Source organism: Camellia sinensis, chromosome 6 (assembly GCF_055761805.1).
Source record: "Camellia sinensis isolate YWXY chromosome 6, ASM5576180v1, whole genome shotgun sequence".
NCBI classification, from domain to species: Eukaryota; Viridiplantae; Streptophyta; class Magnoliopsida; order Ericales; family Theaceae; genus Camellia; species Camellia sinensis.
The window spans coordinates 199,343,985-199,356,909 of NC_138966.1; the positions used below are offsets into that span (position 1 = coordinate 199,343,985).

General features: G+C 37.2%; 1 protein-coding gene across 1 annotated transcript; it reads left to right on the top strand.

The window, feature by feature from the left end:
- Positions 1–8,468: 8,468 nt before the first annotated feature.
- On the top strand, positions 8,469–12,639 carry LOC114317221 (Ribosomal protein L19e family protein). The gene is made up of 5 exons (XM_028263927.2): positions 8,469–8,766; positions 9,332–9,454; positions 11,293–11,606; positions 12,172–12,227; positions 12,305–12,639. The coding sequence occupies exons 1-5, from the start codon at positions 8,655–8,657 to the stop codon at positions 12,327–12,329; spliced, it is 630 nt and encodes a 209-aa protein (XP_028119728.1). The 5' UTR covers positions 8,469–8,654; the 3' UTR covers positions 12,330–12,639.
- The last annotated feature ends 286 nt before the right edge of the window (positions 12,640–12,925 follow it).

A 12,925-nucleotide genomic window follows, 5' to 3' on the forward strand; every position in this document is an offset into this window, starting at 1 on the left:
CTTCGAATCCCTGTCAGAAACAATAGACACAGGCACTCCATGCAGTCTTACAATCTCATCAATATAGATAACAGCCAATTTGTCCGCATTATAGATTGTCTTGACAGGTAAGAAGTGAGCAGATTTGGTTAGTCTATCAACAATAACCCAAATTGAATCCATACCTTTTCTGGAGCGAGGTAATCCAACGATAAAATCCATCGTGATATGCTCCCATTTCCACTCCGGTATGGGTAGAGGTTGCAATAGTCCGGCAGGTCGTTGATGTTCAGCTTTGACCTGTTGGCAATGAAGACATTTAGATACAAAATCAGCAATTTCTTTCTTCATTCCCGGCCACCAGAAATTCTGTTTCAGATCTTGGTACATTTTCGTATTCCCCGGGTGGATAGAAAATCTTGAGTTGTGGCCCTCTTGCAGAACTCTTCTTTTCAGTTCAGTATCATTTGGTACACACAGTCTTTCTTGAAATTTCAGTACATTATTCTCAAATTTGAATCCGGGTCTCGGTTTGGATTCTCTTTCTTCGATGATCTTTTTCAAGAAGCCATCCAGTTGTTGTTTCTCTTTAATCTCTTCAATCAGTGCTGGTTGGGCAGAAATAGCAGCTAAGGTTCCACCTTGTTCTCCCAAAACAATTTCAATTTTAGACTTTTCAAGGTCACAAAGTAACTCTTTCTGTCCGGTAAGCAAACATGCTAAGTTTCCAATCGATTTTCGGCTCAATGCATCGGCAACGGTATTGGCTTTTCCCGGATGGTACAATATCTGTAGGTCATAGTCTTTAATCAGTTCTAGCCATCTCCGCTGTCTCATGTTCAGTTCTTTCTGTGTGAAGAAATATTTCAAACTCTTGTGGTCGGTATATACTTCACATGTTACCCCGTATAGGTAGTGACGCCAGATTTTCAGTGCAAATACTACTGCAGCAAGTTCCAGATCATGGGTCGGGTAGTTCTTTTCATGTGGTCTCAGTTGTCGGGAAGCATAAGCAATAACTCTCCCATTCTGCATTAAAACACATCCCAAACCCTTATGAGAAGCATCACTAAACACAGTATAACCATTCGTACCTGAAGGTAAGGTCAGAACAGGTGCAGTCACTAATCGAGTTTTCAACTCCTGGAAAGCAGATTCTCTTTGGTCAGTCCAGTCAAATGATGTCCCCTTCTGAGTTAACTGAGTCAATGGTAGAGCAATTTTGGAGAAATCTTTGACAAATCTTCTGTAATATCCAGCCAATCCCAAAAAGCTTCGGACTTCAGTCACATTTGTCGGTCTAGGCCAGTTCACTACAGCTTCAATTTTCTGCGGATCAACAGAAATTCCATCTTTGCTAACAACATGCCCCAAAAACATAACATGGTCAAGCCAAAATTCACATTTAGACAGTTTAGCATACAGTTTCTGTTCTCTTAAAGTTTGTAGGGCAAGTCTCAGATGATGTTCATGTTCTTCTATACTCTTGGAGTAAATCAATATGTCATCAATAAATACAACAATAAAGTTGTCAAGGTATGGTTTAAAGATTCTGTTCATGAGGTCCATAAATGCAGCTGGTGCATTCGTGACTCCAAAAGGCATAACTAAAAATTCGTAATGTCCATACCTCGTTCTAAAAGCAGTTTTATCAATGTCTTCCGGCTTAACCTTCAGTTGATGATATCCGGATCTAAGATCAATCTTGGAAAATACTTTAGCACCCTGTAACTGATCAAACAGGTCATCAATACGCGGTAACGGGTATTTATTCTTTACAGTTACCTTGTTCAATTCACGGTAGTCAATGCACAGTCTCAGTGAGCCGTCTTTCTTCTTTACAAACAAAACCGGTGCACCCCATGGTGAGGTACTGGGTCTAATAAACTTCTTGTCTAACAGTTCTTGCAATTGCGCCTTCAATTCTTTCAGTTCAGTTGGAGCCATTCGGTAGGGAGCTTTAGAAACTGGCTGTGTTCCGGGAATCACGTCCACGGTGAATTCAATCTCCCTGTCAATCAAATCCCCTGGCAAATTGTCTGGAAAAACATCTGGGAATTCTCTGACTATAGGAATACAGTTCACATTAGCATTATCATCAGTAGATACAGTCAGTACAGAACACAAATATCCCTTACAGCCCTTTCTAATCAATTTTACAGCTTTCACAGATGAAATCAGATACGGGGGAGGTACTACTCCAACCCCATTAAACACGAATTCAGGCAGACCAGGTGGACGGAAAACAACTTGCTTGGTCACACAGTCAATAGTGGCATGATATTTTTGTAACCAATCCATTCCCAATATTATGTCAAAATGATCAATGTTCAATGGCAGTAAATCAATAAACAGATGCATATCCCCAACAATAATTTCACATGCGGGGTACATATAAGCACATGTCATGGATCCCCCTACAGGTGATGATACGGCTAGCAGATAGTTCATAGGTTCTAAGGGTCTATTCAGTTTCCGTGAGAAAGCATGCGATACATAAGAATGTGTAGACCCCGAATCAATCAATACATATGCATTTTGTGTACAAATAGAGAGAATACCTGACACAACGGTCTCGGTATTCTGCACATCTCCCGGTACTAGTGCGAACACTCGGCCTTGCCTCACAGGCTCTTTCCCGGTAGCTTTAGGGTTAGGCTTTGGTGGAGCATTTGATGCTGCGCCGTTGGCTGCAGCTTTGCTATTGCCTTGAGGAGCAGAAGGGCAATCTTTAACCATGTGGCCCACCTTGCCACACTTGTAACAGGCTCCAGATAATTTGTGACAAACCCCTTTATGCTTGTTACCACATACAGAGCAGGGTGGAATGAACCCACTCCCTTGGCTGGGGCTAGTCATTGATCCCGTGTTCTGTTTCTTATTGGCTGGGTTGTGCTTGCCTTTCTTGAATTTGAAACCCTGCCTTTTACCATGCCATTCAGTTGTTGGTGTTTCAGATTGTTTCACTGCTGCAATGTTCGACTCGGCCATCAATGCCCGATCGAGAACACCTACAAAAGTCGGTAATTTCAAAACATTTATCCGGTCAAGTATTGCCACATTAAGGCCACCTTCAAATTTTCTGGCCTTCTTATATTCAGTATCCACCATGTGCGGTGCATAACGGGCAAGTTCAGTAAATTTCGTTTCATATTCGGCAACTGACGTGGTGCCCTGTTTCAGTTGCTCAAATTCAGTCACTTTCCTATCCCTGACACACTGAGGGAAGTACTTTTCAAAGAAGGACTCCTTGAACTGAGCCCAAGTCATAACAGTATTTGTATCACAGATCAACATCCACCACCTTCTAGCTTCTTCTTGGAGGGTGAAGGTAGCTAACAGTACTTTATTCGCTTCTGAGCACGGAAACACTTCAAATAGTTTCTCTGTTTCCAGAACCCAAGCTTCGGCTTTTAACGGTTCAAGGCCTCCCTGAAAGGATGGCGGTTTCATTTTGCTGAACTTCTGGGTCAGAGCAATAATATCCCCATCATTCACATTAACATTAGGTTCCGGCTGTACCGGAGGAGGAGGAGGTGGGGGCGGTTGGTTCTGTTGTTGTTCAAGTCTAGCAGTTATCAGTTCTATCATTCTTTCCATTCTTGCCTCGGTAGACGAGGATTCAGGTTCATTTGCATTGTCCATTTCACTATAAGCAGTTATAACAGTTTTAAACATAAGCAGTCATTTATTTAACAGTTTACCACATTAGCACGTATTCAGTCATAACATAATCACACACTTATCATGCTCATGCGATGCCCTAATCACTTTTCTAGGACACCCTATTGCTTATTTGGACACGTGTGTGCGGTATAACTCGTGGTTAAGTATCGCTCTGATACCACTCTGTCACGACCCAAACCCGGCCCTATGGGTTTAGCACCGTAACCGGCCAGTAATCCGAGATTACCAAAGGCCTGCGGAACAGTAATACAGTAAGACAGAGTACAGGGCCTGGCGGAAGCCAATACAGTAAATAAATAGTGTCCATTGAGTTGTGACAGTCTGTATGCAAAAGATTTTTCCATGCATTCATACATAAACAGTGCAGAACAGTATACACAATATTTACAATCATTCAACTAGGGACTCAACCCTACAGAACAGTACAGAAAACATTCCGTCTGTACAAAACAGCACGGTCTATACAAAACAGTACGGTCTATACAGAATTTACAGTCACTCAGTACAGGGACCTAATCCCTTTATAACAGTACAGTAGTCCAAACAGTATGGAAACAGACGGGGGAAAACAAACAAAACACCCCCAAGCCATAGCATGGCAACTCGGAACCTCGCAGTGAGGCACATAGGCTGGCTTGACAAAACTGGAGTTACCCTGACGCTCCTAGCTCCGATCTGGTGCCTGTACACCTACATATATATATAAACAGTGAGCTAAAGCCCAGTGAATAACATAATGCGTAAAGGGGTTTAGAATGAATGTCCTTACAGTGATGAAAACAGTTCAATTCAATCAGTATTTCAGTTGTTCAGTACAGTAAACAGTCATATGTGGTACATCCATTAGCATAACAGTAACAGTAGGTCTTAAAAGACCGAACAGTAATGATGGCCATCAGTCAGTAAACAGTAGTGGTTCCACGAGGGAACCGACAGAGAATTCTGTCGCAGTAACAGTAACAGTAAACAGTAAGTACTAAGGATGCCACAGTACAGTTCAGAAATAAATGACATACATTCATTCAGTAAATAATACCAGTTCAGTAAACAGTTCAGTTCAGTATTCAAAAGATATCAGTTGAACATATCTTTACACAATTGTTACTCACAGAGTTCTGGGCTACAGTATGCTAGAGCGTGTCTCCCCAGTTGCCAACCCTACACAGTTCACAGGTTGAACACACACTAAGCTACACAGTTGGGAAATATCATAACTTAATCCCTAATTTGCCTTGGTGTGTTCTACAACGATATCCTCATCTACATGCCTTAAACTAGGCCTAAGAATACCTAGGATGGGATGAGGATGCAAAAATGCACATTTAAAAGCATTTTCAGGATTTTCAGAAAAACAGAGTCCCGCTCGAGCTCAGGTTTCCCCGCTCGAGCGTACAGGCAAACAAAGGTACTCGCTCGAGCGCAAACTTTCCCGCTCGAGCATACTGTAAAGGTACTGGATGGGTGAAATCCCCGCTCGACGCCCGCTCGAGCTTGAGACATGACTCCGCTCGAGCGCCCAATCCTCCGCTCGAGCGGACTGTAAAACAGTGCAAGATGCTGGAAGCTCGATTTTCCCGCTCGAGCGGCACTTCCCTCGCTCGAGCGGACGACGGAAATCTGGAAATCCCAGATTCGAGCTCCAGGTCCAAAACCAAGCTCAAAAGCATCAAAACCAATCCTCTTGGGCCCATTTTCTGGAAAACATTTATAAACACATAGGATATCATGTTTCAAAGCTCAATTTTAAGAAATCAAAGCCCAAGGGTGTTTAATTCAAACCCAATTTAAACCATTTTTCAAGCACAAGATGAACATGCAAACATGCATGAATTCAAACCATTTTGAAGCTTCAATTTGATGCTCTCAGGAGCCAATTCTTTTCAAAACATGGTGAAATCATGGACTTAAACATGATTATGAACATGCATGTAACCCTTTGCCATGAAAACAACTCAAACATCTACAATACAAACATGCATGCATGAAATGAGCTTCAAATCAACAACAATGAACCAAAATATGACTTAGTTCTACAATGAAGCATGACTCATGCAAGAACTAGCTCAATTCACAAACAAGAGAGTAATTACTCTACCTTAGGTCTCCAATGCAAGGCTAGAGGCTCAAATTAGTGATCTACACTTCAATTACCAAGCAATTCCACCAACAAACTCGAACTCAACTCAATTCCCTCTCACTCTCTATTTCTCTCTCTCTAGTCGGTGCTGTGCTCAAGAATGAGCTAACAAAATGTGTATGTATGAATGTAATGAGATGAGCCAAGTAGTGGGCCACTCTAGTGGCAAAATGGTAAATAAGACCAACTATGCAATTTAACTCATTTTAATCTAATTCAATCATACCTAATCAGTTTTCAGATAATTATACTATAAAATCACATTAATTCTAAGGATCATTAAACATCAATCGATTCCGGATTCGGCCGCCGATAAGGCCTTCAATTAGCAGTCTAAACACTAAAATACGAACAGATCAAATAAACAATCAATAGATAGAATGCAGTTCAAACAGATGTATTCATTCAATTCAGTTTCAATTTCGGTCAGTCAGTTCAGTATTTTAATCAGTTCAATTATCAGTCATTATCAGTTCCATTTCGCAGTAGTCTATGATTAACGGTAATCATTCAGTCATTAATCAGTAAACAGTATGAGGGTTGTTACAAAAAGAGAGGCACTCCCATGGGTCTAAGGTACGTAATTTTATATTCTGAACATTGAGATTAGCACTATTGGTTATCTTTGAGAGATATTTTACTGACTTGATCGTCGGAGTGCCCCCGGGTGGACGAACCACCGTGGGATTCTTATCTATCTGTGACAGGTTGTTTGGGCTTAACCTATTCTGCCTGTGTTCTCCAGTTGAGTACTAAGTTGGTAGTGTAGTCGGAAATTGATACACACATTTAGCTTTAGCGTAATTTAGACCATTAATCACACAAAATGAAGATGTGGCATAATATCAACAAATGGATTGGAAGATCCAAGTTAGTCACTTTTTAATAATGGTGATCATTATGTTTACATATGTTAATCTAATTTGATATGTAAATTATTAAAATGAATTTTATTTTAAAAAGATATGTTACTTTTTCTAATATATTTTAATTTCACCTCTAATAACGTGGCTAAGATCCATGTGAAGCGATTCCACAATTATCTCTCTTTTATTTTTAATTCTCTAATTTTACATCATTAAAAGTGAAATTGGGCAAGTAAAATTAAAGAATAAGGCCTCGTTTGGGAATAGGTTAATTTAATAATTTTTTGATTATTTGACTAAAATATGAGTTAAAAAAAACTAGTATGTTTAGGATGACTTTTTAGTTTTTTACGAAAAGATGTACAAAAAGTAGAAAGAAAAGAGAATCTTTGACTTTTTAGTATGAATTATTGATTTTTTGACTAATTTAATAACTTTTTGACTTTTTAACTAAAAGAGAGAGTTCTCCAACGAGGCATAAATCATTTTTCTACTTGTTTCAGAAACCACGTATCATTCCACTGGGTTGCTCATTGATTAGCTTATCAAAATCTCAAAGGGTGCTTCCACTGGATTGGGTGGCAAATCCTCCCAGTGAGCTCTTGTTTCTTTTATCTTTGGATGCTTCGCAAGCCTTTTGGCATTTTCAAGTTACAAAATCAAATCAAAAATCAAAAAATCAAATTTTCATTTTAAAACTAAAGCTTAAAACGTGAGTTTTAAAAGTCTGATATTAAGAAGTTAATTGGGGTGTTCTAAATAAGTATACTTTTTGATTTTTTAGATTAAAAAGTTGAAAAAAAAATATGGTTATTTGAGATAATTTTTTGATTTTTACGAAAAAATGTGTATTAAAAAATTATATAAATTAGTGTATAGGAGACGTTTGGCAGGGTAGGTAGTACAGTGGGCAGAATAGTGTATAGGAGAAGCTTGCCTCCTTTTCAGACATTGAATTGGACGGTGCTGTTCGGCCCGTGGGGGCCCACCATGGGTCTCGTTTTGCTAATCGGAACCGTTCAATATATAGAAATCGTTGAGTACTATCTGCTTGTAAAAAATCACGTTAATCGGATATCGATAACTATCTGATCGGATTAGTTTTTTGTCAACCGTTAACTATAACACCATCTATTTTTTATACAAAATTGATTGAAGCATGTAATTAGCGATATCCGGTCAACGTGATTTTTTACAAATATATATTACTCGACGAGTTATACATATTGAACGGTTCAGATTATCAAAACGAGACCCATGATAGACTCCCACGGGCTGAACAACATCGTCTTGTTTGTTTCTCTGCCTGTTCTCTTTGTACAAACGGTGGGCAGCTAAAGTACAACTCACGTGACATGTGAATTGTACTTTTTTTTATATAAAATTAATTTCTTTTATATTTTTTTTGATAAATAATAATAATTTTTTAATTTTTTTAATAACTTTTTAATTTTTTTTAAGGTATACCAAACCAGTAGCCTAGTTTGGGAAGACTAAATAAGTGTACTTTTTGACTTTTTATGAAATATGGGTTGGATTTGGGTTGGGTTTGAAGTGATGTGTTAGAGATGATGTGACTTAAATAAGGGGTTGTTTGGGATGACCTAAATAAGTGTACTTTTTGTCTTTTTACGAAAAGATGTGTAGAAAAGTAGAGAGGTGATGTGATAGAAAAAAGATAAAAAGATGGATTATTTTGAATATGCCAAACTTGACCTAAGATGATGTGACTTAAATAGAATAGTGACTTTTTAACTTTTTATCTTTTTATCTTTTTTCAATCATGTCAAACTTGGCCTAAGCCGGTCGACTTCCTTTTTTAAGTATGCACCCGGCCCGAACTCAGTCCGCCCCGGTAGATACCACCGCCCTATTTCTTTCTCTTCACTCACCGACTCGGTCCTTGGAACCCTAACCCTAAATATAAAACCCTCTGCCAAAAACTCCAGGTTTTGCAACTGAGAGAGGAGAGAGAGAGGGAGGCGATGGTGTCGCTGAAGCTCCAGAAGCGGCTCGCCGCTAGCGTCCTCAAGTGCGGCAGAGGGAAGGTCTGGCTCGATCCCAATGAGGTCAACGAAATCTCCATGGCTAACTCCAGTAATCTCTCTCTCTCTCTCTCTCTCTATATATATATATATATGTATATTCATATTCGGATACGCATGCTTGTGCGAATTGCTATTGCATTGTTACTATTGGGATCTGATGTGATTCTTCTACGTCTTGTTGGATTGTAGACATGCAATCGTGAAATATTTGTTGCATTTACATTGTTGGAAATGTTTGATTTTGCTGTGTTAGTTCGCAGATTAAACTGTAGAATTGATTATTAATAAGAAATAGATTATATCAAATTGGCCAAATAATTTATCAACAAGAAAGGGATTAAGAACAATTTAGTAGATTGGTACTGCTTTGCTAAAACATTCTCCAAAGTGCAATGTAAGCCATGTTCAGAGGCTGGAATTTAGGTTTTGGTGCATTTTATTATGTAAAGATTTAGTGTTCTTTGGACTGTTTGGCCTATGGCTGTGGGTGACTCTTAAAACTAGTAGCATTGCTCTTTTAAGTGATTGAACCAGTCGGCCAGTTTTTCTGCTTTTCTGTGGGTCATGTTAAGGACTTGTATTTAATTATCTTGTTTATTTTTGCCTGTGTACAGGGCAAAACATAAGGAAACTGGTGAAGGATGGTTTTGTCATAAGGAAGCCAACAAAGATTCATTCACGATCTCGTGCCCGCAGAATGAATGAGGCTAAGAGAAAGGGACGACACTCTGGATATGGTATGGTTATTAGGAAATTATTTCAATTGATTCACTTCTGACCACTTGCACCTTTAGTTTTACCTATACAAAAAGGCATTGAGGTTGCACCTCAAATTCCGTGAGTTCCATACATGACTAAAGCATTGTTACAGTCATGGGCCATTAGTGCTATTTCGAGTCCCTTTATATATGCCTTGAATTTCTCGAACTAAAGGTTTTTTTACTTTTTCCCCTTCAAAATTTGGCTAGTTTTTTTAATCCGATGGACCAACATTTTATTTTTTTATGTATTATTTATTTAAACTTTTGAAGACCTATGATAAGCCTTCATTTCACTTCCAAGTCTCTTTAATTGATATTTAAAGAGATTAACAGCTTCAAGGCAGAAGAGTAGTTTCTCTTAAGCCATGTTTGGATGATATGAGTTAAAGACCATAAATGAGAATCCCATTAACAAGAATCCTATTACTAGTAATAACATGGGTTATTTCATTTCAGTGGATATGTAGGAAAATATTTTCAAATTAATGGTAAAATTTACAAATATTAAAAAGTAAAAACATAAACTTTCTCATGATTTTGTAATTATTTTTTAGCAAAAGCTCTGACATGTAATTTCCCCTAATAAGATTCCTCTCATTCAAATGTTTGGATTAGGCAAGAATGTTAAATTGGAAAATGATAAAAAAAATTTAAAATCTCGTGGTTCCACTATTCTTTTGCATTCTTGAATCTCTAACAATGTGAGATTTCCATGAGGGAGCGAGGGAGTGAGATTTCCACATTAAGTAGAAATGTCATTGAGCATTGGAATTGCAATTAGGATTGACATTCTATTATAGTCTGTAGTGAAAGGTAATGTCTTCAACATATAATGTGCATAGTTGTCAAATCGAGATTCAAATCGTGAATTGAAATGTCCTCTTACTGAATCGTGAATCTTAAAGATTCAGTTACCTTTTCTAAATTACTTAGAAAAATATATTTACACACTTAAATGTTAAATATATCTTATGAATATGAAATATTTAGACTTAAATCGATGAAAATGTTGTTTTGAATGATGATCACGTAATTTAATAGATAAGTAGTTAACAAAGATACCTATCTAAGATCACCATATTACCTTTTTCATTTTTTAGATTTTTTTATCAACCATTAATAAAGGCAGTAACCAAATAGACAAACTAGTAATTTTTAAAGTAACAATAATTAACAATGATATTAATATTTGAACAATAACCACACACATTTTTCCAAGTAACGGTGACCAAATAATAAGAAAGAATTATATGGGATCTTTTATTTTAAAGCCTAGAACATTTGAAAAGATATAATTGACTTCACCCATGTAATATTCAATTTAATAAAATAGCAATATATAATGCATAGTATAAGTTACTTTAATCTTAAACATCTTTAGAAGATATATTATGATTTTTTAGAAAAAAAAGAAAAAAGAAAAAGAAGAAAGGTTAAAATCATGTTGGGTCTGACTGAATCTGGCTGGATCTTATTAAAAACTTCATGATCACTAAAATAACAAGAAATCATGTATATATGTTGCTTATTTTGGTATTAAACAATATTATAAGTTGTATGTCATTTTTACTAAAAAGATAGAGAAAAAAAAAAGAGTCGAAAATATGTCGGACGTAATAATTTCAAGAATTGCATGAGTTGTAAAATGTGAATTGAATCGTGAATCGATTGTGAATTGTGTGATTCACTAGAGATTCACTTCCAAAATAGATTCACCTATAGATTCATATCGATTTTGCAAAAATTGCGAATCGAATCGTGAATCGTAAGATTATGATAACAGAGATAATGTGTACTTTCTTAAAATTTTCCAGGTAAGCGCAAGGGTACTAGGGAGGCAAGATTGCCAACAAAAATTCTTTGGATGAGGAGAATGCGTGTGCTGAGGCGCTTGCTCCGCAAGTACAGGGAATCAAAAAAGATTGATAAGCACATGTACCATGACATGTACATGAAAGTTAAAGGTAATGTCTTCAAGAACAAGCGGGTGCTGATGGAGAGTATTCACAAGACAAAAGCTGAGAAGGCTAGAGAAAAGACATTATCTGACCAGTTTGAGGCGAAGCGTGCTAAGAATAAAGCAAGCAGAGAAAGAAAGATAGCTCGGAGGGACGAGCGTTTGGCTCAGGTAAGATGAGACTAAAACAAGCTTTAAGAAAGAAACCTGACACTGGTTTTCTAAGCCAAGTATACTATAACTGAAACAATATGGGCAGTTTGATGGAAAATTTAAATATTAAGGGCAATAGTATTTTATTTGGCAGGTGTTTGGCAAGTTGGATTTTAGCCTTTTTTAATCCACAAAAATACAAAATAGGCTAAAATAGCTAATAAGATAAAATGTCATATCAAATCTATAATCATTTCACTTTTTTTCTCTCACAAACATCACATTCAACTACAAAAAAATCCAATTATCTTCCTAAATATAAAAATTTTAGCCTACTAAAATAGCCACAAACTAAAATAGTCTACTAAAATAGCAACTTCCCAAACACCCACATTGTATGAATACTGAGAGCAATAGTGTTTTAGTTATAGGTGTGGTTGAAAGAACATCAAGGCTATCATGCCGTTCAGAAAAGTTAATGTAGTATATTGCATGGACTGATATCAAGGCATATCTGTACTTGTACACAGTAATGAGTGTTTGTGCATGCATCTGGCCTTACAAATAATTTATATGGTGTCAGGGACCTGTGGAGAGAGTACCTGCAGCCGCAGCTATACCTGCACCTCAATCTGCAGGGTAAGAATTGAGAAATTCTATGTTGTGATCTCTTTGAAATGGGTGGTTCCAACTGAGAATCTTGTTTGTTCTTGTAGGGGAGCTAAGAAATCCAAGAAGTGAGCTGAGACACCTCCATGATTAAAACTGAAGGGTTGATAAAAGATGTGTTTACAGAGCTGTTTGTTACACTTTCGTGGCACATTTTCTTTATTACAAAGTACTGAATCTCGAAACTCTGTAAGATGTAGTTTCTTTAGTTATTTGTTGAGTAGTATGTGTTTGTGATTTGTGATGAGTTATTGAATCATCCATATGCTACTTGGAGTCATGGGATGAGCCTGTTTTTTGACAATTAGATGGATGGATGGAAGTTAAATTTTGATTTCTAGATTGTTGGTTTTCGTTCTATACATGAGGATACCTTTTCTAAGATACTATGTCAAATATTTGTTATGCATTGTGCTTTTTTTTTTTTGTTGATTTTCTACTCATGTTGTCCCTTTTGTACTCTTCATGTGGATGCAAAATTAAATTTGTTTCCTTTCGACTAGGTTGAATCTAATTCATGAGATCTGTGTGAATATTTCTTGATCACTGACGGGTAAATATGACTTGTGAGGCCATGATTCTGAAAATTTTGGTTATGCTATGGCATGAGCAGGTACATGGTATTGAATCTTCACCCTCACATTGAGTTGATTGTTTCCTAAGGTAGA